At 42.1% G+C, this 27,881-nt stretch overlaps 1 protein-coding gene across 1 annotated transcript; it reads right to left on the reverse strand.

Annotated features, from left to right (window-relative positions):
- CERS3 (ceramide synthase 3) lies at positions 1–27,881 on the reverse strand. The gene is made up of 10 exons (XM_084268375.1): positions 27,632–27,881; positions 25,880–25,997; positions 23,805–23,923; positions 20,474–20,531; positions 19,555–19,605; positions 18,257–18,349; positions 17,846–17,974; positions 16,102–16,208; positions 14,507–14,663; positions 1–805 (listed from the first exon to the last, which is right to left on the reverse strand). The coding sequence occupies exons 1-10, from the start codon at positions 27,811–27,813 to the stop codon at positions 674–676; spliced, it is 1,146 nt and encodes a 381-aa protein (XP_084124501.1). The 5' UTR covers positions 27,814–27,881; the 3' UTR covers positions 1–673.

Genomic DNA, 27,881 nt, shown 5'->3' on the forward strand with positions numbered 1-27,881 from the left:
TTCTTGACAAGTAAATCTCAGCACACGATATTTGAGCTGTCTATCATACAGCATAGTTTGGAGAAAAACTACACTTCTGCAGTGAAGCCAGCTCTTCACAGGCAAATAATCTTGACTTCCTCCCAGTTATCTTCCACTGGCCTCCAGGAAATGAAATTTAACTTACAAAACCCAACCTTTTCAATGAGGTTTAAACTGGAGGAGACTAAAATGCTCGTCACTGTACCCCACCATCTCCTTCCCCCCCACACATTGAGTGATTTTTGGTTCCTAATGGAGCTCACACTACCTACAGACCGCAAAACACCTGGGAATTAAAGAGCTTGGTGAAAAACACCTTCTACCAGATTGAAAAGTGAGGCCAGAACCAACGTGACACTAACTGACCTCTGGCGCTCTCCAGCCTCCACGTCACTGAGCGAGCGCTGTCAGCCAGCGCGTCCCAGCGTCTGTCCGCACGCTTCGTAACCATTCACAACGCGGGTCGGTAAGGCATTTTGTCATGTTATGTGATTTTTTTCCCCTCCCCAGTAAATTGGGCTTTTTCCCAGGTCTAGTGGCCAACAAGAAATCAACCCCAGTCTCTCAGAAACCTTTTGACTTAAATTCTTATCCCGTAGGTTGGGTTAAAACCTGAGCAGGAATCACTTGCAGGGGGCGAGGCGGGAGGGGGCTAGTGGTGACTGCTGGCTAGGAGGTGTTTGCTTGACCCACAGCCGTTCTTGTTGCCGTTCTTTGTGTTCTCCTCTTCGTTATCTGTAACAGAATCTTCCTCCTCTTCATCGCTCCGGTCATCTTTCAAGTCCTAGGGAGAAGAAAGCACCGTAAGCATACTCTGTACTTGCAGTGTTTGCTGTGGGGTAAGTCACCAGGTTGCAATTTGGAGCACAGGCCTTTCTGAAAGGCCCATGGGCACCAAACAAGGGAGTCTCTTGTGTTTCTCTGGAACAGGATCTCTGGATCTCTGCAATGGCTTTGAAAAAATGATTTCATTAGTCAGGTGCCCCCGTTTGCAATTGCAAAATGAAAAGATGGTGCATAAAAGTTCCAGGACAATGAAACATTCTTTCTCCCTTCTTGGAGATTCCCCATCATCCTCTGAAGACAGGTCTCCTCCACACACCATTTGCCTCAGCAAAAAACACCCAAATGTGCTAAAGGGAACAAACGAAAGGGAGCCCTACATACCAAAACTGCCACCCCAAAACGCTCCCTGCCCCCAAAGTGGAGGCTGGCATCCAAAGAGAAAGTTAACAACACTTTAATCTTGCAGAACCTGAAGTTCTTCAGATAAAATTTCTCCCATGACCTTGGCCCAGATATCTGACCTCTTGCTTGTTGCCACTTTCCCTTGCAAAGTGTTACTAGTGATCTCTTGGTGCTATGGGATTAATTAACAATTACGAAGTGCAGGGCAGATGAAAATAGTGTCATATAAAAGCTAGTTATGAGGACTAGACTTACTCAAACATAGGAGTTGAGAGGATGTGCCTTTGTGGCTAAGAAGGCTGATGGCACCCCTACAAAAATCCCTTCCCAGCTCTACAGAACAACTCCTACCACAACCCAAGACCCCACAACATCTTCAGAAGTTTCATTCAAATGACCACAGCCACACCAGGGGCTGCTCCATCGCAGGTAAGTTTGTTCTCCTTGTCATCTGTCTGGACCCCAACAAAACAGGCAGAGACTGCATGCTCTTCCTGTTCCCGGGGTGACACACCAAGGTCAGAGGGGAGATGCAGAAAGGAGAAACCCACGTTGTTCCTCCCTGTCCTGTATCTGCTCTCAGAACAAACTGACAATGTCAGTGTCCACCTGCTTATCTGAGGGTTTTCTTAGGCACCAAATTCATACAGAGAAAATGTGTGACAGGCCACTATAACTCATCTGATTGCAATCTCCTATGCCTTGATATATTGTGCTTCTAGTACGATGTACAGGACTAGGAAGAAAATTAAAGCTGAAACTCAGTCTCATCTGAAACTATAAACTTCCGGGAGATTTTCTGTTGCCTTTTCCCTAGCAACACACAAGGAGTATCAAAGCAAACAAATCTCACTGTAAATACTGTAAAATAAACTTGGCATGCCATCAGTTAGACAAAAGGAACACCAGCCTTTCCCACACAAACAATTTATGAGGTTCTGCCTCTTTCAGATCACCTCTCGCTCCTGGTCGCTCTGCGGTAAAGGACACCGGTGAGGATGTGAGGGGAGCCCCATTGCTTTTGTGCCATGGGGAATGTTTCAGAAGTAAAAACCTGAACTAAACCTACAGAATCTGGCAGGCTCACTGGGAGAGCTCTTGTCTTCTCCATCAGTCTCCGGCTGAGGCTACAACTGTGGGGAGAGACGGGGAAGAGGAGGAGGAGGAGTGCCTTTGTGCTCGCTGCAAATAGACTTAGGGAGCGCCTATTGCATTTTAAGTACCTCACCAGGGGCTGCAGAAGCTGCTGGTACTCAAGAACATGCATAAGAATAGCTGGCAACCTGCTCTGCTTTGAACAACAGCCGATATGTAATAACAATTCCTGTCTCCTGGAGGAACAAGCTGGCATTTCCAGCACTGAACTGGAAACTCGGATAGGATTCGTTTCCCAGTTTTAATGCTGTCAAGCTGGATGCTCTGATTAAAGGCACTATACACAGTAATTAAAAACATGTAAATGCTTTTTTCCCAGCGCACTGGAAATCCCTGCATTTGAGATAATCTCTTCCATATTTCAAAGCAGCAGGAATTCTGAATTCTGGAGCAAACATTGCAAACCGGCTTAATTTTGGGAATCCCAATATAAATCAAGAAATCTAAGTCAAATTTTCATTTGCTAAAATAATAATCTAAATTTTAATTATACTTTTAATGATGAACCCTGCTTCCTGACCAAGTGCCTCTGCAAATTGCTGCTTTAGAAAAGTCTGGCCGGTTTTGCCTAGCTTGTTTAAGCAACAGAACAAAACTTTCAATACCTTCCTTCATCTGTAACCTGAAAACCAAACAAAACCATCTTTGCAAACTGTTGAACAGATCATTATAAATGTATTAAGAAACTGTAAGTGAAGGTTGTGCCTCTTAACTTTGACCTTCTAAGAATAACAAAAAAATGTAACATTTCTAGGATTTCCCTTGCTTTAATACCAAGATGTTTTCTCTGAGTCCCTCACATCATATATTATAGTTGTGTTTTCCAGCTCAAAGACTCTGCTTTTACTGTCCCTGAGCAACAACAGATGAATATACTATCAGAAACACAAGAGCTGGCAAACTGTAAATACCACAACTGAGGCCATCATTAATACTCAATACTTTGGTTTAACAGCATCAACTGCATTTATTATACCTCAGATGGTTTAGGGTAACAGACAAAATGAATGTGTATATTTTATGTTCTGGATGACTAACCAATTTAATCTTTCTAAATGGATGAATGGTTTCAAGGTTTATGAGAAGCAACACTAATGCTATAAAGTCTGCAAGAGAGCCATTTGTAGTGAAGCCAAAGCCGCAAACTTTTATAATCTTTTTTCCTTTTGTTTAACCCTTCCACCTGCTGCTCAGGCTGCCTCTTCTAGTTAAATGAACCGGAGTTGTTAAGGTAGTTTTGGCTTCTTGCATTTCACTGCTGTTAGACCATGTATCATTCAAGTCATTAGCTCCACATCTTATTATATGAATGGCCAAGGACCTTCCAAGAGACTTCACCAAAGAAAAAAAGACTTCTTGAAGTTAAGAGAGGAGCAAAATTCATAGGCCAATTCCCAGCCTCATATAAGCAGGAAAACAGTGGTCAAACCTCCATCTAAACAGAGCACTTACTCCTAATTGTGCAAGCCTGTCTCTCAATAAAGCACTCAGAAATCACCTCCCCCTTGACAAGCTCTTAGCACTGCGCTGGTTCTGCTACAGCTGATGAGAGCATCAGGAGGAGGACACTGTGTGCTGGAAGACAGATGGAAGCGTGGCTCTGCAGTTCCCATTTGCTGGTGGCACCATCTGAAGCTCATTGGTGGGGCAGTGGGATGGGGCAGACATCCCCCTTCCCTCTTGCCCCCCCTTAACTGGGCACACAGCATCTTTGTCCACACACAAGTTGTGGGCACAATGCAGGCTTCAGGGCTGCTACGCACAGCTAGAGAAGAAAGCAAGAGCAGGGGGAAAGACAGTGCCAAGCAGTATTTTAAAATAAACAAATAAATACAATATATATTGGAGCATTGTGGACTGATCCTGTACAGTGAGGGAGCCATAGCAAAATGCCTTCTGCTTTCTTGGAAGGCAAAGGGCACTCACTAGGAAATGCAGCACTGGGTCAAGGTGGCTCACTGCCCATTGTCACCCCAAGGTCTCAAACCTAAGCTGCTACTGTAACAGTGTGCTCCAGCACAGGAAGAGCCACTGAGGCAGCCTGGGGAAAAAGAAAGATAACCTGGTGGGGATGTTTTTGAAGTGAAGTTCAGTTGCTACAACATTTTCTCATGAATCAGCCCCCAAGCCAGCTTCTCCCTGGTTCTGCCTGACCACCACTCACACTAAGAGCAGTAACTGCCCTCAGCATCATGAAGGCAACAGCACAGCACCCACTTCACAAACTCAGGGTGTGGGGCTGGAGCAGTGGTGGGATGTTCATTCCTTTGCTTTTCCAGCTAACCAGCTGACTGAAAGGGAGGACAACACGGGCAAGATGGGCCCAAATCGGTTTCTCATGGTGTAACTGTGCATGTGCAGGGAGAGAGGTACCAGGCCTAACTCATCTGCTGGGATCAACACCCATTCACAGGTTCACAGCAGCACAAGGAGATTTCAATTTTGCCCCTGCCTGGATAAAAATAAACCAAATGCATTTTTTAGGTTAAGCATAATTTACGCCCACACAGTTAGCAGGATTTCTTCTACCAGGTACAGATACATAAGAGCAATTTACAGCTGATTCTGGAAGTTTAATTGTACATTTTCTGAGCCAGTGAAATTTAGATTTTTGAGATTTTCAAATATTTCTTCCTTCAGTTGGAATTTCCTGACTCAAATATGTCTTGTAGTAATACCAGAATGTCCTAAATCTTATACCTTAATTCTACCTTAAGAATATTTTCATTTAAATATCCACAAACATATTGACTAGATCTTGATTTTTTCAATGTAGAGACAATAAATTCCACAGCACCTGCACATATGGAAACAGCTTGCAGTACAAAGATGAAAGCTATTAGTCAGGTCAGCAACCACTGACTCAAATAAAAGAGATAATAAACAAGAGAGATAATAAAAAGTCAGTCCAAATAGATAGAAGGGGGTACTTTTCTAACAAATAATGCTATAAAGTTGATGAATGTCTGAGTTCAACATGTTTAATTCAACATCAATAATTCAACTCAGCTGACATATGACTTAATATGTCTTTACTTTCCTGTGGAGACTAAGCAATATACATTCAGATTCAAGCAAACTGTTCTGTATTTCCAGCCTAGAAGTTTTTATTGGAAAATATATTTCCCTTTTCAGCTTATACACACTAAGCAACATAACTAATGTTCATCTTCCACGGAAGATGCGCTGCTGGACTCTTACTTTCTACAGTTTTTATGTGAAGATGTGTATTTTCTAGATTAATTGTACTGGACATCTTGTGGCCAAAACTCCTCTTATTTAATCTTTCTCCTATGGAACAGCCATTCCCCAAGCTTTCCACTGGGAGTCTTCAGAGGGGACTCAAAGTTGACATGTAAAAAACAAATTAAAAGCAAACTTATGCTAATTCCACAAACATGGAATCAAAGTCTCAAAAAACTAGATGTTACTTTTAGAACACATCCCTGATTTTGATTGAAGGAATAAATTTAACCTCAAACAAAGAGATATCACTGAGTGTTGTCACTCAGCATAACACACCTGTAACTGGAGCTATAATACTCTGACCGCTCAGAAGAAATAAATCATTGTTTACAGTTAATCAGGTACTCTGTGGTTTCAATAAAGTCCACTAGCTGTGTTATTGAAATCCACTAACTAAACCTTGCACTCAAGTGTATGTGGCTTTACGATAATGTCAAAAGCCCAGGAGGTACTGAGTGAGTCATAACGTCCCACTGCTTTTTGAATTATTCCAATTTTAAATCCACAGTTGGCAGAGAAACAAAGAACAATATAATAGGCAGTTGATGCTGTTCTCTATAGTGAACTTTTTTTTACCCTTGGACAGAACTTGCATTAAGCCAAGGGGTTCAGTGGTATGAACTTTTATCAGAACACGCACTTTTCTTCCTTATAAATGCTTTTTTGGCCAGAAAACAGCTGATCAGACACTCGCACGTTTCTCTGGGAGGTATGATACTGCACTCAAGATGAACGTTTTGAAACCACACAGCTGCTGAGGAACATTCCTACAGAAGCCTTGTAGCACTACTGCACTAAGCTACAGCCACGTGAATGAGAGGCACTTCTGCCATCCAAGGTACCCGTCAAGGTGCTCATTTCTCCAGTTTCATTGTTAGGAGGCATCCCATTCTTCTTCTGAGGTGTCTGAAGGTTACCTCCACACTTGAACATTATGAAATTAATTTTCAGGTTACATACTTTACAAGTAATGTGTTTTCATTTGGCATTCATCTTGTGACACCCCAAATCACTTCAGCACAGTATTTCTAAACACCCTGATAATAAGGCTGGATATAGAATATTTTAAAGTAGTGAATAGAAAGAATAGGGACTAGTTTTAGGGACTTCTTGAAGTCCCAAAAACTAGTGGGCTTCTGTTTCTTGTTGGGGGGCTGAATTCACTGAAGTTCACCATTCTGAAAGCTTGGTATCTACTCTATAACCAACAGAAACAGGTCTCTGCAGCAGGCGACCTGCCCCACCCCTGCCAAGGTGACAACAGGGGTACAGCAACTTGCTCAGTGGAGACACCAGTCTTCCACTGATTACAGAGGGATCCTTGATCTTGAGCTAGGCACAGCTTAAGTTACGTGAGGCAAACCCTGTGCTCGCACCCTTCGCTGCCTGACTGCTGCCTGATTGGACTGTGAGACTGATGAGGTTGGTTTCTCTGCTTTCTGGTGATGTGAACTCTGCAGTGTCTGGTCAAAAGCTATCAGAATTGTGTTTTGGAGGAGAGACTGCTCCTTTTAAGAATTCCTCCCTTCTTTGCATGTAATGGGGATTATGGAGCACTCCTGGGTCCTCCCAGAGAAGCATATTTTCTTTAAATACAAGATAGGACAATTTCCTTTCTCAATTGATATTCATCCATCATTAACTAGAGTTATTTCAAACTTTTTTTAATCTATTCAGCAGACAGAAGTACCATGAAGCCCTCTGAAACTATGAGAATTACCTCATAACCAAGTCACAACTCTTACCCTCTGCAGCATACATTAAAAGTAGTAAATGAAGGCATCAAAAGTTCTGGAGAAGGCCTTGGGTTTGCTCTGTGAATTGACTTTTGGCAGTTGAAAAAATACATACATATGCACGCTATTATACATATATATAGGTTTTATATAGGTGCATATACATAAAAACTAGCAACAAATGGAACGTTTCATAAATATCCTGCTAGAAAATTAAAAGATATGAGCAGTTAACAAGGGAAGCCAGACAAACTGTTAGCAAATGCCCATCTGAACAGTGAGGTAAATCAATTCATTTTAAAGCAAAAACTTTACCAACAGTTGGGTTTATCTGAATTAGGAACTTTCACATAAAAAAAGAAATAGTCATTTAGATCGTGGATTTACTAAAAGTAGAGTCACCCTGTGCCAGACATACATGCAAAGATCAGGGCAGGGGGTGCTTGTCTGGCCAGATCTGTTGCTGGTGAAAACTAACATGATCCCATTGACTCCAAGTTGAGCCGGGCTCGGTTATACCAGCTGAGAACCTGGCCCTGGATCAGTGCTGCAGACTTCTGCTGAACCAGCCAGGGCAGGAAGCTTTGCTTTCAAAATTACATCTCGTTTTGGTTGTCTGTTCTTAGAGGCAGCGGTCATCTGCAGCTCCAAGAAGTCAAATTTGGCAGGTCTGGAGACAGCAGACTGCTACTGCAGTGTGTGAGGGACCTGAACACCCCATTTATGTCACGGCTAATGTTAACAGAGGCACAGCATCCACACCCCCAGTTTGCTGGGCTACAGCCAGAGGACTGAATCTGCCTTTGTAAGTGCATAACAGGGCTGTGGAAGGGTACTTTGTCCTGATGCTCCCACCCCAGCCCACCTTCACAAGACCATCTATCCCAATCAAACGCTCAGAAATAATTTTCTCCAGTTCCACATTAGTTCATCCCTCTGGAATGGTCATAAAGGTCCTTAAGTTTTCTAAACTTTGCCTGGTTGTTATATAATATCCAATTGAAAGGTGGTGTGGAGTTATGGGCATTCTAAGCAGTTTATTTCAAAAAAATTAAAAATTAAATCCAAATTCCTGCAAAGAACGTTGTTGCTCTTTTAAAATTGGAGTATATTTTAGTGTCTGGTATAAGATGCCTCCCTGGAAATCACTGCTCAGCTGCTGACCCTGTTCTTAACAGGAGTAAAAAGTAAAGATTTAAATAGCAACCTGCCTTTTCAGTCAGAGTGCCAGGAAACAAACTGGCTGAGGCAAAGGCATCCAGACTGCTCTCGGGTTGGCACGTAACAGTTGTGCAGTAGACCTGGTGGCTTTTCCCCTGTCACAGCCTCTGCTGCATCACACGCTTTGACAACACACCTTAGCAAGGTCAGCAAGGGAGGACTCCAGAGTTCTCCAGTGTGCACATGGTGGCTTTTCTCCTTCTTGCCCATCATTGTAAATACCAGCTAGCAAATCTCTTACTCTCTTATTCTTTCTTCTGCCTGCCTCTCACCCCTCCTCCCTCAAATGAATTTGGCAGCACAAAGTGAGACATGTAGCCAGGCTTTGGGCTTAACTAGATTGCTGTAGCAGAATGGGAAATATGCAGATGAAAGAAAGTCATAACAGGAAGTAATTTCCCTTTACTAGGGCATGAGCCTTCAACGCTGCTGACCTGGCTGGCTAGCTCCCATCTCCAGGCTATTAAAGAGCTCATGTCCCAAAGGCAATAATTTGAATCAACTGGGAAGGTTCCCAGATAGACTGGTTTTCATCTCCAAAAGGGAAAACTTTCATTTGTCCTGTTTCATTCCCCTAATAAGCTATCCTCATGCAAAAATCTGCTATAGATACTTATCTGTTGAGAACCAACAAATTCAACTTCTTCATAATCCATTTTTCTTTAAAATGGGGAAAATGCAACACCTACTAGCCTAGTTCAATCTGCCTTGTGTTTGTGCTAAGCCTTCCGAGAACTCAAACTGCAAAGTGTGTTCTGGCCCTTCCCAGACCAGAAGCAACCACAGAATCTCCACTGAAAGCTTTTCCACAACTTCCCAATCCCACAGATTCATGGAATGGTAACTAACTAGATTATCATTATCCTCTAAGATATATTACTGCTTTTAAAACAACTATTTCGTGTTATGGCAAGCACACCTCTTGGGCCATTTTATCAGCACCCTGATAGCCATTGGCACGGTACAGGCTTTAAAAAGCACTCAAATAAGAGCAAAACCACTTGTGTGCCTCTAGTTTAGGAATCTAAATCCTGTCCTCTGCCTAACTCCTGTTGAATGACATTTTTCTGTAGTGAATGGCTTCTCACCCTACGTGTTAATTCTCATTAAATTTCATTTTCTCATTATAAATGTCCTGAAAATAGATATTTTTACTGCTTCAGGAAGAAAAAAAAAATCAGCTGAAAGCCTGGCTTTTTAGGAGCCCAATAAACTGCTGTGTGTGCCAAACCTGCATGCACATTCCACACTTCGCTTCCCCATCCCGGTAATCGCACGGAGCGTGGAAGCTCAGCACTGTTGTGCGTGATCAGGGTGAGTTTATTAGCTGGGAGCCATCAGGCTCAGCTCACCTACAGCGTGTCTAGAGCACACTGAGCAGCACACAGCTCCAGCACACCAATACCAGATCCAATTCTATTTGCCACCAAAGGCATTTAAAATGTAACGCTCTAGAGGTTCATTCGGTCTGTTTTCATGTTGCACAGAGTCCCCCTCTCCCCCTAGTTTTAAAGTTAGGATTTCTGTTTAGGATTAAGCATCAGAACAGCTAAGTGTTTGCAGCTACAGCACTGCTGGATGAGTCGAGGCTGAAGAGCAACTCTTGTTTAATCAAGGTAAACCAGGAGGTTTTGACCAGTGTGGATCCACAGTCTGGTTCTAAAGGATACAGATGTGATTCTAAGGAGAACTACAAAAAGCAACACAACTACTAAGGGCTTAAATTTGTCATACAGAAGCCTGTATTTCCAAGGGGAAGTGTTTAAGGAGCTGCAAACAAAAAAAAAAACCACCTCAACCCATTGCTTTAAACAACATGCTATGAGCCTGTACTTCAGGAACAAGAAAATTCTCACCCAAGTTCAGCACTGAAATTCGTAGGTTTTTTTTAAAGGAGTGACAAGTCCCAAAGTCTGCTCTACAGCACTGCAGGGGCTTTTCTGTTTCAGGAAGAGGAAAGAACCACGATGAACCAAATAAAACTGCAGCTGACAGCTCCTAGATAACAGTGACCCCTAGTAAGAGTCGCATTGCCTTATGTAAAGGCAGCCTGATGGTGACAAAAGAAAACTTATTCCTGGTCACATTACAGCCCATCAAAAACCTGCCATTACCTCCTGCCATTGATTGACTTTGCATCAGTCCTGAAGCATCTGAGTCATGTGGACATCATGCCCATTTCCTACAAGTCACACATATTTTTCAGGCTTTAAAGCACTGTAGCCTCAAAACCTTAACTCAGTGTGTAATGGTTTTAACATTGATTTTACATCTTAATTTGCCATAATAATGTGGCTATAAGCTGCTGTCAGTCGCTCCCTTTTTCTGACCTTGGAAAGAAAATGTTTAATCTCCATGGGATTTTCCTGGCGCGATCCTTTAAATCAGTGCACATGGACATACTTCTCTCTATGCTTTTTCAATTTTCCTAAAATATTCTCATATGTGCAGACATGATGACTAGACATGTTTCAGTGGTGCTTGAAACTTGATACAAGTGGGTAATTTAACCATGTAATTGAACAATATTACAGAAACACACGGAGTTTCCTAGCAACAAAAGGCCTTGGACATCAAGATGGCAGGCAGCAGCGAACATTGCGATCGCCTGAGCTAGCTTGAAAAGAAATTACCCTGAAAAATGTCCTTCTTCCTCTTGTGGCAGAGCTGATCTAAGATACATGGCTACAGGAGCGACCTTGAAGGGCTCTTCTTACATGTGTACGTCTTGCTCATATACAGGGTCATGAAAAGTCATATGAGAAAGGACATTTGGGTTCCTTTTTGGGTATTTTTGTATTTTCCAGAAGAACAATCTTTGATTTGAGAAATGCAGTACTCCTATCCTCTCAGGTTTACCCCTATAGAAAAATAGAAGTTGTTTTAACACAAAGTAGCTGATCACAGTTTAGTCTGACAACACAGGATTCCCCTGCCAGAGTGGTTCTGGAGGACTAGACCAGGGGAGAGGTACACTCCAGTGATGCTCTGTTCTATCAGCTCCAGTGCTGGACACTCCCATGCCTGAGAACATCAGCACACTATCACCTCTTCCCTTCTTTCCTTTTTCCTCGTTTTTATTCACCTCTGACTGCAGTATCTGTGAGGAGGGAAATTATTAGTCCAAGTTTTTGAGGTCTTTTTTGCTGAAGCAAGTCAGTGAGCTGAGCAGTTATCCCAGAGGACAGAGTATAGCTGTCCCCTCTGTTCGTGCAGAGGGGAGGTGACGCCTGAGATCAAGAGCTCCTGACCAGCCAGTCTTAGACAAAAGTCATCTCCTCCTGAGCAGGCAGAGTAAAGCATAGAAGCAGCTCATGAGGTTGCAGTTCTCAAATTCTTTTCTGTACTGATTCCTGCCTCTAACAAAACCTCCTGCCGCAGTCTGGAGATAAGAGCATTGAATCTGGACCCACAGCTCTAAATAAGATGTGACCCAGCTCTGTGTGACCCTTTGAATGCAACTTGGTGGGTACCTGACAACCTGGAGACTTGGGACCTCCTGCTTACACCCCTGACCAAGTCTCACCTTTCATGTCTGACCCAGACAAATGCTTTAACAAGGGACAACAGCACTTCCCACTGAAAAGAAATACATGCAACCCCACTCACTATCTCAGGGTCAGATCAGATGTTAGGAAAAAGTTCTTCCCTGAAAGAGTTGTGGGGCTGTGGCACAGGCTGCCCAGGGAGGGGCTGAGTCACCATCCCTGGGTGTGCTTAACAGACAGGTAGATGAGGTGCTTAGAGATATGGTTTAGCAGAGGACAGAAACAGTTGGAGTTTATGATCTTAAAGGTCTTCTCCATCCCAGTCATCCTGTGATTCTGTGACTATCAGACAGTGCAATGGCACAGTCCAGAAGGATACAACCAAGGGAGACTCCTGCTCCTGGATGGATGTAGGAGCTATTAGCTGCTGCACCGCACTGGGTGACCCTGACAACCCAGGGTAGCTCAAGGCATAAAGGGGACTGAAAAAATTCCTTACAGCCTTGCTATGCTCAGTTAAACAACAAGAGCAGTTCCTATTCCCAGTTACATCATGACTTCATTTTTCCATCTGAAGTAGCTAACTGTTGTTTCAAGAAAAATGTCAGAAATTGCCTGTTTTCTGAATGAAAACTTGGAAGTCTTGGGCAGAGAAACAAACCCCTGCTCATACAAGGATGATGGTTTACTGGTATTTCACTAAAATAGCAACAGCTATTTGTGGGGAGTGTGTCTATAACAAATATGCCAGTAGAAAAACGCTGCCTTGCAAAGCCCATTCTTTTCAAGGTTGCCTTTACAGCTCTGGAGGAACCGGCCGCTTTCACAGCCAAGTTTGCCACCGCTATGGAAAACAGGCTGCACATGCAAGCCAGCTGAAGTCATACAGGCTGCAGAGGGCCTGGGCTGCTGCTGCTACCACTGTAAAAACGCTATTTGGAAACTGTCTTCTCAGAAAGCTGTATAAGGAATTGAGAATCCACAGTAGGGATCGCAGGCTTGATGCCTTTCCATTTTCTAGCAGTGACTAATAAAAAAAGCTCTTATCTCAAACTAAAACATTTCTGCCCCTACAAAGGCACATAAGCAGGCAGGACCAACAAGCTGGGCTAGTTATGTCCTCTTCACAATTCGATCTCAAAACCTTCTTGCATTGTACTCTCATAACCTCAACCATTGCGGATGAGAACCAAGCCAAAGCCTTCCTCTTCCTCAGCTGGAAAGCAGAGGGGTGTCCCTCTTGGTTTCATCAGAAGGGTTGTATGAGAATAGTACAGAGACAAGGCCAGAATCAAAGAAGAAAATGAGAAGTAAAATACTTCAATATGCCAGACCAAAAATAATTTTCTAATTACTCTACCAGAGGTAAGTGACATGCAAGAAACACAAACTTCTCTGTGTCTGAAGAGACATAGAAGCATGTTTTAGAAGTGGAACAATTCAAGTCATTTCTTCTACAAATTTCTCCCTTATGTACAGCTGTTTCCTGTCTAGCACGGGTTGAGTTTGTATCTGCAGTAGTCTTCTAGGGAAGACACTGGATCTTCCTATGATATCCAGCTGTCTATTTGCATAAGATTATAATTCAAGAATTAAGGTTTCTTTTATCAAACAGCAATTAATAAAGGTATCAAGGAATATTTCTATTTCCTGAAGATGTTTCATAGCATTAACTGCTTCATCATATAAAAAGAAGGTACAGCCAGCTTGGTTTTGCATCTTGTTCCTCAAAAGAAATACCACTTTACAATAGCACAACTTAAATAGCAAAATATTCCTGTGAATGCTTAAGTCAAATCTTAAGAGACATACTCCAAAGTCCTTTTCAAAATGCTTTTTGCTAAATGTTATACCTACACTGCACACTCCACACCAAGAGACCTTGTGAAAACATTAACTACTTCAGGCAATCAAGTGAGACCTGGATTGCAGCAAGGAGAAAATTCATGTGGGAAAAAGCTGTGAGGTAAAAGCAGGTTATGGCAGCACCAGACTTTTTCTCTTCTCCAGCTGAGTTCCATGGTATGCATTGTGTTGTAATATAATACCAGATCAGCCTCATATCGTTTTCATAATCCAAAACCAGTCTTCAAGTACAGCTGACCTCAGATTTAGACAAACCTTAAGAACTTTGACTACAAGTTTTCTGTGGTATTTAAAGATCTTGTCACACAGCTCAAGGGCTTCTCTCATTTTCTCCAATGAGGAAAACCCCACAAGATACAGGAAAAAAAGGCTCTAGCTGAAGTTCTGATATTCTGATATATGACCTCAGGTGTGGCAATGAGAGGTGGAAAACACATAGGGATCTACAAAGTAGAGAGATATTCCTATCAAAAACACTGACATGAAAGTTCAGGGAAACAATAAGAAACTCTGAGTAAATCTACTGGAGGTATTAGCATCTGTTTGACACTCCACACGTCTTTCCACTGAAGTCTAATTGCTTACCTTGAAGAAAATGAATCTTTTCAAAATCTTGAAAATTAAGTAACCCCAATATAAATGCAAGCCTTGAAGGATCAATAGCTGCCCATTGAACAAGAAGTATGCTATGACAGGAGTTGTGGAGTAGTATGTAGGCTGATACAATGTGGCACGAAGAATCCTAAAAAAGAAATATAAAGGTCACCATTGCAGTGCAAAAAACCTCCTTTGTGCTTAACTTCACATTCCAAACCAATTAACTATTTCCACAAAACATTAAAAAAAGCTCTGCAGAGATGACAGATTAATTCACAAGCCCTGCCTTAACTAGATCACACGTTGCTATTGAAATACAAACTTCACAGGAGATGAGAAATTTGACTCTTGCATGAAAGTATTCTAAATAAGGTCTGAAAAAGTCCCTTTTTTCAGTCCTGAGCTCTGTGTGATCTAGATACTACACAACTCAGAGCTTGTCTATGCTATTTTATTATTTTAAAATTTAAATTCTTTCTAATCTGAAATCCACGTTCCACAGAAAGCCCTACAGGCTTTGCAACAGGGCTTTCTGTTAATTAACATGTTTTGTCCATCTACAGACTTCAGTACTTTTATATTATCTGGGGCTGAGTCCCTTTAATCTGATCACGTTTTGCTTTCAAGCTCAAAAACTCAACAAGAAACTCAGTGAAACAAAAAAAAATATTGGAGCTCGTTTGTATAATTAATCAAACAACAGCAAGAAAGTAAAAGGCATCAGCATATCTGAAAAAAAATACTACAGGAAATTAAAACCTTGTGTTGATCAATATTCAAAACTATTAATTTAACCAGCTTGAGTCTCTAAGGGTTTGTCCATGTGCAGGGAGGGGCATGACTAGAGCAAGTCAACGAAACTGTGAATGTGAAACACATTAAATGCCTTTTAAAAGCTAAACGTGTTAAGCATTAAGCTCATGAAGCACCCGTGTGCATCCCCCAAAGCAGATTAAATCACAGGGCTCCAGAGTCATGTGAGTATTTAGCAAGTTAGGATTTATTTGCATTGACTTCCTAAATTAATTGGTTCACCTTCACTTTTCTGAATGCACTTCATGTGAGTGAGGTACCGCCCAAGAATGAGCTAAGAAAAAAGAGAGCTATACAAAAAATTAACTACAATCATATAGGAATTATACTGTATTCTGACTTTGCAGCTACAGTGGGAGGGATGGAATGAAAGGGAAAGTTATTTTTCCTAATTAAGTAGCTCAAGCTCCTTGACATTGCAGGAGCTCATAGCATTTAACTATAATTCAGGAAAATAAGTAAAATAAACCCCTTGATTTAGGTGTGGTTTAACCCCAGCTGGCAACCAAGCACCACACACCCAATCTCAGCATATGAGATTAGCCAATTTTCAAGAGGGTAATTTAAAAGCTATTGTTATTTATTTAAACTAAATTTTTATTTAAACCTGACCATTTTTGTCAGCTCTTCTTGCTGGCCTTTAGTACCCAACAGCAGCAAAAAACTCTGCTTCCACTCTTTTCCATTTCCCTTTTTTTCCCATCACAACCAATACAAACATCTGAATGGGAATGAACTAGAAGCCCATGATTACATGAAATATTGCTTACCAGCAAGGGAACAGGATGATTCTTGTGATGAAAAACGCGATAGAAAAGATGATAAAGAGCATATTGCAGGTTTTCTCCCAGCGAGCATAGTTAAACATTTTGGCAGCCTGCATTAAGTAGAAACCATCAAACATATTACAAATATTCTCTGCACTAAGCCCCTTTCTTCATTTTCATAAACAAGGACTCATCTTCCACCTAAGCAGGAAGAGAATGTTCACCATGTTTGACATGGAGAGCAATCATTTTACTGATACCTAATAAAGCAACATGAAAACAGATTCTTTGTTTATATTCCTCCTTTCATCTTAAAGCAAGGGACTCTGTATCAAAGGTCTGAAGAACAGTTCTCCAATTAGGATATAAAAGTGCTTTTGAAAACATTCCTGTACTGGATTCGAAATGGGCTGAATCAGAGGGGCTGCTGGTCCTATCTGCACGCTCAGATATGGCGGTGACCCCTCATACACAGGCTTTTGGGTGCAAGCATGCTACTGGCACTTCTCTGTGTCTAGTTCAGCTTCTGTTTTCTCCCTTCTGGAGCTACAGGTCCTAACATTGCTCTCTAGTCTGCTAATAAAGATTCTAATTACTGCTTTTCCCCTAGCCAAACTGTATGACTCTCCATGCTTCATTCAGGAATCACCCTGAATGAAGCAGCTGTTCACAAGTGTGAACAAAGCTTCAGGTGCCAAGCCTAGCTTGTAAACAGCAGTTTGATGAACTTTTTAAAGTTATTCTGGTACCAGACTTCAGTCTCCATCTGAGTGCTGTTCTACCAGTTGTCAGCTCAACTATTTGTAAGGTCACACAGTTAATAAGACCACAAAGCACTTCAGGGTTAAAAGTAACCCAGCAAAAACCCAGATTAAACATATGTGTTTAATCCAACCCAACTGCATGACCCCACAACTAGTTGTTCTGACACAACTGATGGATCACCAAGAGCAGAAATGAACAGTGATGAACAACAGCTTATAAGAGCTGCATACACTGGCACTGCCAGCAGAAGAGGTGCTGAAACTATGCTCTCAATATTGGTGTTACAAACTCAGGGTAACTCTACTGAAGGAAACATGGTGTGCATTTGTCTTACCAGAAAGCCAGCAGCAAGTCTCTGTGACCACAGCAATGTGGACACTTCTTAAACATTTCTAAACATCGATATTTAGTTTGGGGAAGGGACTTCCCCTTCAGTTCAGGGGAAGAAACTTTTCATCATCGGTATCTACTAGGAGAAATCTTGCTCAGGGACAGCTTCAGTGTCTCCAGCCAGAAGTGTATAATGTAGATGCACCCCTTGGGTACACACAGGGGTGTGAAAGTTGAAAAAGTTAGGCCAGTTTGGAGAAGCAGCCAAAATTTTGGTTGCTAAATTTGCTTGAGAACTGGTATCATGGCAAACTGTTCACAGGCTAGCCAGCTTGATCTAAATGATCCAGAGGCAGCTTTATCTCCTGGTCTGTATCAGAGAACTTTCCTGCTCTTTGCTCATACCAGATTTTGTATCAGAGTATCACCTTAAATTATCTAAAAGCTCTTGTTTATCTTCCAGGTTATGAATCTGGGAAGCATGTCTCTGCGGGGACAGGAAGGGATTGTATGAAATTTATGGCAAAAAGATTAAAGCCTCAGTGATTAAAACCTTGGTGAACCTGGGCAACAACCAAACCTCTCCTCCCCCTGCCCCCCAACACCAATAAACCCCCCAGAGAAGCAATCAAAAGATGGGCAGCAGGGTTACCTCCAGCCAGAAGTCTGCAGTATCGTGCACAAACATCACCAGCGTTCCAAGGCGCACGTAATTGCCACACCAAGAGCCACTCATCAACCCAATGGCTGCCAAGTGATGAACGACATGAGCCATAAAATCCTGTGAAGGAAAAGAAGAATAAAAGGTAGAGCCAAGCAAGTCCAGCCCTCGAGGGTCTCCGTGGGGATGAAGTGACAACCAAAGACCTATCACTCTCAGAGAGATGCCCAGCCAGCCAGGAGCGCATGGAGGTGTGTAGATGTGCCAGGGATGGACTGATGCTGCCCTCACGTGGCTGCACCAAATCCAGGAGCAGGACAGTGCTTTTCCTTACAGACACTTCTTTCTCCCCACCCCACACAGAAAGGGAGGTTCCAGCCACAAATAAGCACGGCCACTTGCCTTCCTTTTGTTGTCAATCCCAAGGGTAAATAAGAGAGACCAGTAAAAACTAATCTCAGCCATGTAGTACCAATACTGGGATGGCAGCAGAGTCTGTAATGAAGCAAAATACAGCATAAAGTGAACACCATGTGAAATGACTTCTTTTTTCCCCCTCCCCTTTCCTTACTTCTTTTGTTCCTCTGCTGAGTCTTGCTTAAAAATTTAAACTAAACTAAATCCCTTTTCTGGGCTTCATTAAGAAGGATGTTCTGGGAGCCAAATATTTTAACCTTTACTCAGACCAAACTCAGTTTCTACAGTTCCTCCCCCACCTCTGAATTTTAACACACTTTTTTCTTCAGTTTTTATCAGAGAACTACACGCAGAGTGTTTCTGCATTTAATTACTATCAACTGCAACTAAACCAAACCCTCCATTTTGGTGAACGACTAACATTTTAAACATTCACACATCCCATGACTAAAATGTCAGCTATTTATGCTAAATTCTGATGCATCTGCTCAGGGCTAGATGCTGAGCTTGGCTGCTCCCTTGGTTCAATCTGCTTCTCAGGTGGCAGGAATCAGACATGGTTATCAGATCCCACAAGTCAGAGGAGCTGGGAAAACTCACTTGGGAAGCAGGACCATTTTTATTTTTGACCCTTGAGTAGAACAGGAATGAGAGGGCAGTGTGATAGACCACAGATTTATGAAAATATGAGTATGGGGGGGATATAAGAACCCCTGTCAGGTGGGCGAGAAGGGAAACTCACTGGGAGTCATCTGTTATGGAACCGTGTAAAATAGTTACTAAAACAGTTTAGGATGATGCAGGAGCCTTGTGACCCTTGGGAACAACCAGAGTATTGACCAGAGCACCCCAGAGCAGGGACTCACATTAAGCCAAACCAGTGCAGCACTCCTGAGCAGCAGAGCGCAGGAAGCACACAGCGCTCAGCATGATCCTCTCAATGCTGTTCTGCAGGGCCTGAGAGCATCATGAGGAGTGGTGCAAGTTTAGGGACTCTGCACTGAACCCATAACAAGGAGAGCATCCACCACGCACCATGGGTGACTAGGGATGGGTGGAACTAACAGTTGTCTGGCTGGAGGGCTGAGTTGCAAGCACAGGCAGATCACAGAGAAGTCCTGCAACAGTCTGAAGGAGGCACCAAACAAGGGCAAAAGGCTTTTGTGCCACACCTCTCTAGGTGGTGCCCCTTGGGAGGGAGAAGCACCCCTTCAGATTACCCCTTCCAATGAGGAAATATTTGGAATGCCTTGAGGCCAACAGCCCTATGCCAAAAAGCTCACCTGAAAGGGATAGCCAACCCACGTCTGCCATATGTCGTAAAACCAAGGTTTCTGGGAAGACAAATGGTTTTGAGACTGATCAGCTGAGCAACAGTAAGTCATCTTAACTCAAAATCTTTAGTACTTAAATTTCTCTAAGCAGAGAAGACTAAGAAGCTATCGCTTCAATAGCTGCTCTCCACCAAGTTCTAACAGGATCCTACATCTCAGATTTATTATATCGGTCCCAGCTTTTTGGCTTCTTCTCATGACACCTGAAACTTTCCAGTTCAACGTTTCATCATCCAAAGCAGTGGGTGTGTGTTTTATTACTGCAATTACTCAAGATATGTTGCCACAGTGATGAGATTTTGCTGTGTTTACCAGCCACACACACTACTGGTTCGTGACGATAAACAGCGTTTGGGGAGAAGAATCAGATGAATGTAGACACGCTGGGAACTGTTCTGCTGCTCAGGAGAAGTATTAATGACACCCCAGGCAGCACTCTCAGTTACAAGCAGCCTTCTCTCTGTTATTCCCAACTTCTGACTCAGCAGCAACACCTCAATAAATAGACATGAAATAACACCATTGTTGTGACACCCACCCCCCCCCAAAAGTGCTGCCAGAAATGTTTATGGCCCCCTTTGAGAAAAAGATGGCCATGTGATGCATTTTGTAGGTGTTAACAAGGCATGTTGTAGTACCATCTGTCTGACTTCTTAAAACTTTCCTTAGAAATACTGATTACTTGTAAATCAGCTTTTGAACTTCTGTGATACAGTAAAACCTATCATCTAGATTGCATACAAACAAGAGAGCTGAATCCAGAGAGCTACTGAATCCAGTGAATCTTTCAATAGGGTTCAAAAAGATCTAAGAACCTGTCTGTGTTTTGTTTAAAAACAAGTATCAATCCTTCAAAAAATTAACTTACATCATAGAGAAATATAAATCCAGCAATGGAGGATGCAAGGTAGAATGAAAATCGCCAGCTGCAAAGTTAAAAAGAAAAAAAGCAGAACAAAGGATTACGTATTTTATGGATATTATCCTGAGCCAGATTACTGTAGACTATTGTACATCCCAGTCTTCACACTCTACATTAATGGTTGTCACATATTAACTATACCTGAATTATTAATATTTAAATACTTAAGCTTGACTAATTGCTGGAGTAGTACATTATGTTGCATTATCACAATACAGGTACCTTGACTGTGATTACCGCAGTGATTTTCCAGCCAAGCATGAGCTGATCAAGAGAACAGTCACAACAAGAGTTAACACATTCCCTAAAATCTAATGGTTGGAAAGTTCAACCTTTCCTACTGTATCCATCCCTCTAGAATATTCACACTGGACAAAGAGCATCTCCGAGGTCCCTGACTCCAGAAGGTCTTTCAGCCACATGGCACACACTTCCCGATCCGATCGATCACTGAGCAGTTTCCACAGGGACACGTTTCAATTTCTGGGTTCATTTCTTTTGATCAATCTGTTGCAAACAGGGCAGCCCCACGAAACTTTAACAACTACTGGCCCAGTTTATGTCTTACTACAGAAATCTGAATTAACTTTAAACCTCACTCTTGCACTAGGTTTGCCAGCATTTAGCCTGCCTAAGCTTTTTGTGGTTTAAATGGACATCCAGATAAAACTTCCAGGTAAGTCAGCAAAGGGAAAAAAGTTCTTGTGTATCTAAACAAACCGAAACTATGTTGTTGCTTATATATGTCAGAGCAGGATGCTGTGATTTGGAGCCAGCAATCAGCATTGTAATGACTCTGGAGTCTGCGTGGGAGGTATCCCTGGGACTGGGCGCGGCTGGAGGCTCAGCCAGAGCATTCCCACTCCCACCTCTACAGGTGATGGAAAGCTTCTTCCTTTCCCCTCTTCTCCTTGGCAGGAATAAGCCTGACCTTTCCCAGAGCAGCTCTTCAAGATCAGTAGAAAAACACTACAGGACTGCACTTGCTAAGGAAGGTCGTATCTGTATGTGATCACGTGGCCCCAAACCCACTGAGAACATTTTGGAGAACAAGAGGTATCTCAGAGGAGAGCAGCAAACAGCCTCCCAGAAAACTTAAATTTGCTAAAAAGGAGGAAAGCCTCAAAAAGAACACTACCAATAGATTGAGAGATGTATAAAAATTAGATTGTGGGGTTTGGCAAACATTAATGAAGTGTCATAGGAGACAAGATGATGAGAACCTGTCTGGTAAAAGCAGCCCATCCTTTCTGAGCCCTACATTACCAGGTGAAAGAATGAGATGTTCAAAGACCAAGCCAGTATTTTACAAGAAAAACAAACAAACAAAATGAGGACATGGACTGGTAGAGACTAGACAAGACAATGTGTCTCACACCTGTGGAAGCAGTCAAGAAAGCAATTAAAAATGCCACTTGCTATGCTGGTAATAATTGTTTTACTTTTCAACTTTCAAGCACCTTTCCTCAGGTGAGTTGAAAATACCACTTCAGAACAGCCACTGTGCAGACAGAAAAACTCCAAGGTATGTGGTAGTAACTAAGAGAGCCAATGGAAAGGGGGAGTGGAACCCACAAGTGATACCTGGCTCAGAGGTAACCAAGAGATGCTTGGAAAAACAACACTGTGGCAACAGGACAGACATTACACAGGGGCTGACTCTGTGCTCATGCTTCCTGTTTCAAGGAAGGAAGCGTGAGTAGTCCAGTGGATATTGCAGGACCAATTCTGTGCAGATTGTAAAGGGTAAGTGGTTTTCTGAATCACATCCAAAGCACCTAACAATACTGTGTCATTAGTCCCCAGCCCTAGAAATACCCATATTGAGCACACTCAGCAATAAACACTCAGTGCTCCAGATAATCTCATTATAAACACACGACTGCCAGTGCACTGCCTCAGTGTGTATTCTGCCAAGCTGCTTTTTGGTTCTGGTGAACAAAACCCTAAAGTAAAAAACTCATCCAAATTCCCCAAATGCTACCCAACAAATACCTTTCAAGTTCTGAACAACAGCTATGCAAAAGCATTCTCAGAGTTAATTTCAGGAATCTTTTACTCTTGAACTAGCAAAAAATAATTTAGTAGATGAAGTTAAAGGCTGGTAAGTCTTTTATAGCAGGCAAGGTTTCATGCAAAGGGCTTTCCAAACCCCAGTGTTGCTTAACTGGGAGCATTAATAGCTCAAGTATGGTTTAGATCTGGCTCATCAGATTTTCCTTATGATTCAGAAAAATGATCCTGAAGATTGCAGGCTTTCAGAAATTTCATAATGCTCACAACACCGACTACTAACGTGGAATAACTCTGTTCTTCATTTGTTGCCTTGAGAATTATATCCAATTAAAATCCCTGACAAAGAGCAGAGCAAGGTTCACAAAATTGCACAAGAGAAACCTTTTTGCTTCATTCTCATTCAAGCTGCCAAGCAAGTTTTAATTTCAGTCTTTGGCTGTGTGTTACTAGAGGCATCCATGGGACACAGGTCTTATCAACAACATGAAAACTCATTGCTGCTTGTAAAACAAAATTCACTGATCCACCAAACACCAGCAAGAATTAAACCATGGATGTCAGGTTGCCAGGACAGTTTACTCAGCTCAGCTGGGTTTTAGAGCAACACACCTATGTATCAACTAGATTTACACCCAACAGAGATCATCATTGAATCGCTATCAAACTGGCAGACATTAAAAATAACCTTGATAAAGTACTCGACTTCGTAGCTGTACTTTCACCCCTCATTCCTTCAGCTGATAGGCACTAAAAAGAAATTAAATATCATAATGATGTGAATTTTTGCCAATGTAATTATACTAATCAAAAATCCATATTGACAGGGGATATTAGGAAACTGTTTTACACCAGTATAGTTAATTCCAGGATCCAAAAAGGGACAGGCTATGTAATAAAGCTATGCCCAGTCGGGGATTTCCAGTTTTGTATGATCCAGCATAACACTGGAAGAGTTAAACAGTAAAATGTTTAGGCATGGGGAAGTTCTCACGCAGTTATAAAAGAGTCAGACTCTTGAATATTTTCCAGTTTTCAATCATGCTTTTCCCCCCAGGAGAAAGTGTTAACCTAACCTTTTAAAGTCATGCCATTTGGAGAAACTCTACTAGATCCTTTCAATTTGGTGGTGGAGGCACAAACCAAAACTCTCATCGCACAGACCCAGCTTTCTAGAAATAAGTCACCCCTGAAAAAGGTACCTGAGGACCTTAATTATTTCTTTTAAAACACTAAAATCCATAAGCCACAAGCATTGTCTTACAAAGCTTCCTGGAACTTCCGAAGCACTGTGGGGATCTCAAGGTTTCGCCGTCTCCTGAACCATTTTTCCACCAGACGGACTGTACAGTTGCACTTCTTGGCAAGGCCCTGGATCTCTGACTGCAAAAGAATGCAAGAGTGTCAGCAACAAGATGTACTTCAGCGTCATCTTCACCTATTTTGTAGCTCACGGATCAGCTTCCCACTCTAGTAAGGTCTTCATTTAAAAACATGACTAACATTAGCTATGGGGGATTACCTTGCAAGCTTCCTGGTTTATTTTCTGAGTGACACTCACAGAAACCCGATTTTCAAGACACCAACTTATATAACTAAAGCAGGCATGAAATGCAGAAATTGTGCTGTTGCCTTTCTGGTGGCTTCTATTGTGTTTTAAAGATGCAACTAAGGGCTAGGTTAGGCTGGACGGGGAGTGCCATGTGTCAACACACGTGTACATTCTATCTAATATCTGAGCTAATTCCAATAATTAATTAGATTATTATTTAAATGAGTCTCACAAGTGGAACACAGGCCTGGAATTATGGCAACCCGAGCCCTGTTCTTAAACCCAAAGTCCTTCTGTGGTACAGGGCAAGCCAGTTAATCTTACCAAGCAAAATCCAGACTGTCTTTTGATGCCTAAAAATAAAGCAGGGCCTGAACACTGCCTAGACATGCATCCAGCCATTGAAGTGCAACAGGCAGGTGCCTGCGTGCTCTGATGGTGAAGCAGCTCTGCTGTGCAGCCATGCTAGCCCAATCCTAAGCACAAGGCAGCAGGACTCTTGCATTTCTGGGTGCTCAGTGCCCCACATGCACCAGTTTGTGGGCTTCCTCCCTCTCCTCCATCCCCAAGCACAGGTGGTGTGGGCTGACCTCCCCTGGGGCTGCTGCAGGAGCAGAGGTAGTGTTCAACTCATCCCTGGGGAAGTTGTGCCCTGCAAGGCTAGTATGCAAATAGTGGGTGGCAGCAGCACTGCCTCCACCAAGGTCAGTCCAGTTCAGTAAGTCTCCTACCCTCAGAGAAAGCTCTGGTATGTGAGCAAAGGCACCTCAGCTGCTGCTGGGAAGGGCAGGAGCCCAAAGAGCCTCTGTGTTCAACCCATCCTGCTGGCTAGAGAGCTCTCAGCTAGCCACACAGGAGTACAGACTTTGTTTTCACAGACAGTGGAGCCTAGATGCCCTCAATCACCAACCTGAATCTTTCCTATGTACTGATGAGCATAAAAGTGTTGTGCTTCCTTTTAGAAATCAGTCAAACTATGCATGCAGAGGGAAGGTATGAATCAGGTCAGGATACTTGCCCTGGTAGAGAAGATCCCATATACAAACACAAATACATCTATTCCTGATTGCATCAGGCAAAAGGACACAGTATGAGAACAGCAGGGTTAGGGATAGAAAGCAAAATTCCACATATCGATAATCATCAGTATTCCTCCTTAGTACTAAGCACATATTTCTTTTCAAAAACAGTGTAGGAACACAACAATTGTTTGCTTAAGTGACCTTTCTGAGGCTGCACTCACTGCTAAGTATCTGTTTCCCATCAATAATCAAGCTGCCTCATTTTTTTGGATGGTAAACATTGCCTTTCCCCCCCCCACCCTCACTGAATTTTAAAAACAAACAGCAAGGTAATAGAAAGAATGCTTCTCTTTCTCACATAAGCCAGGATTAAGTATGCAGCAATATAATGGATCAAAAGGCTTCCATGCCTGCGTTCCAATATTATTGCTTGCAATAAATATGATACCACTTTCCAACAACAGATGTCAGCTGATGTTTTCTCCAGGCAGAATGAGTTAAAGATGGAACACTGATCTTCACTGGAAATATTATTAACAGTCTAACCTAGAACAGAATGCCAGAAAATTAAAACATCTTAAACATATTTTGTTTTGGATGCCATATACCCTTGTCAGCAGAATAGCAACAAGAACCCAAATAAATTAAGTCATCTGTCAATCAGCTGGAACTCGTCCCATGATGTCATTGCTGATAGTTGATTGAAACAGTAAGACTTGGGATTTTCCAAAACCAAAACTAGTTTAAAAGAATGAGAATCCTTACTTGGGATGGATGTTTTGAGCACTCCCGGAAATAACTCTCTAAAACAGGATTAGGCTGTGGCTTCACACGTCTTACATTCTTTATACCTAAGGCTTTTGCTAGAGGTATAGCAACATATCTGAAAAGACATACCATGAAAAACTTTAGTAATACAACATAGTTAGAAGACCTTAGCTATTTGTACGCCAGGATATGAAGGAAATAAATCTGAAGCAGTTTAATCTGCTGTAGGATATGACAGTGTGCTGTGAGAGAAAGGAATCTCCCTAATCCCAAGAGATAATGATAGTGTATTAGCAGTTACACAAGAAAGCAGACCCAAGGACTCAAGTCTGCGGTCGTGAAATGCTATAAAGCTAAAGATCCAGATTTTTGTGTCCTTGTGTTTTTCAATGGTGCAGAGTTAAACAAGAGTTACGGAAGAGAGAAACAAGAACAGACACTCTCTCCATGTTAAGCTGAAAAACCGGTACCAGGTCACTTTCTCCCAGTGGCAGATAGAATCATACACTGGTTTTGGTTGGAGAAGACCTTCAAGTTCATTGAGTCCAACCACAGTTGGACACTGAGTTCATCGAGTCCAACCATAGTCACTGAGCTCATTGCTTCACTGGGCTACCACTGCCCAAGATGCTGGATTCAGCCTGTGGCACACAGCAACTTCCCCAGGCTTCTCTTTCTATTCCACCTTTCAAATTCCAATGCCAATTGCTTTGCTCTTCTACTTGGGCAGACTCTTCTGAAAAAGCCCCCCCGACTCATGCTGATATCAGCAATCAATTCCTTATTGCTCCTAGCAGTGGTCAGTTTTCCTCATTCACAGGCAGATTCACTGCAGGCCAGATGTGTGGGCTAATTATTCACACCAGCCATTTCCAATCGCAGCACAGTGAGTTGGGCAAGCATTTACTCAGGAGACACTGGGAATCGTTATAAACATATGATCCAAATTACTTTTGATCTCTAACATGAATGATCTTATCTGGTTCTTTTTTAAGTCCATCCAACTTATGACATTCCAAATTTCCTCATTCTATCCTGAAATAATTATGAAAACCTACTAATCACATTTTTTAGGGGGGAAAAAAAGAAAGTTGAGCTAGAAAGGCACAAATAAATAAGTCAAAGCACTGCAAATCTTAATATATTCATATATTGGCTCTGCAGAGCCAACCTCTGCCTGTCCCATAAGATTCCAGCTGCAGAAGCAATCCATCTTTCAGTGCCAAAATGAGGAAAAAAGTAGGAATCAGCATTACTAGATCTGCATAAAATGTTCACATGAAACTCAGACCCCTGCAGTCTGCTTAGTTGCGCTACAGCCAGGCACCGGGGATCCATCACCCTCATACTAACATTCTGGTGTAGGACCAAATGAAAGGAGACCTTTGGTTTGGAGACCAAATACCTCTACCCTTCCACCACAGAAGAAAAAGGAAAGCCAAGTGGTTTTGCATTAATTGTATCTATAGTGAAAGGAGATAATTGGAATAATTGAAACAGTGTTCTACAAAAGCTAGAGAGAAATACTTTCCTTCTAGATTGGACTGCATCCACACATTCCTAATTGTGAAAATATTTCCCCACTTTTCACCTGCCAGGTTATCTGCACTAGATCTTTTCAGCAAACCATCAACTAATCCTCCTTTATAGAAATACAAGAACATTGATCTAAAGATACTGCTTTTTTTCTTTAAAAAAGAGCATTAATGAGGATTGACATTAGCATAGAATTCTGTTTGCAGTTCTTACCTTTCACTGAAGAATCGAATAATCAGCAACACAAAAGCATATGGTATTGTGGCATACAACTGATGTGGTTTTGGAAAGACAAGTCCATCACGGTCTTTAAAATGTGCCCACGTGACATTGATGGGCATCCAGATATTCTCCCACCAGAACCAGCTGTTGAGCGTCTTTAATATGTGTGCCATGCTAAGCAAATAAAGAGATAATTAAAAATTAGTACTGGTGTATCAAAACACATTGAATGCTGTTGTGT

This window comes from Gallinula chloropus (genome assembly GCF_964237585.1).
Source record: "Gallinula chloropus genome assembly, chromosome: 9".
Lineage (NCBI taxonomy): Eukaryota > Metazoa > Chordata > Aves > Gruiformes > Rallidae > Gallinula > Gallinula chloropus.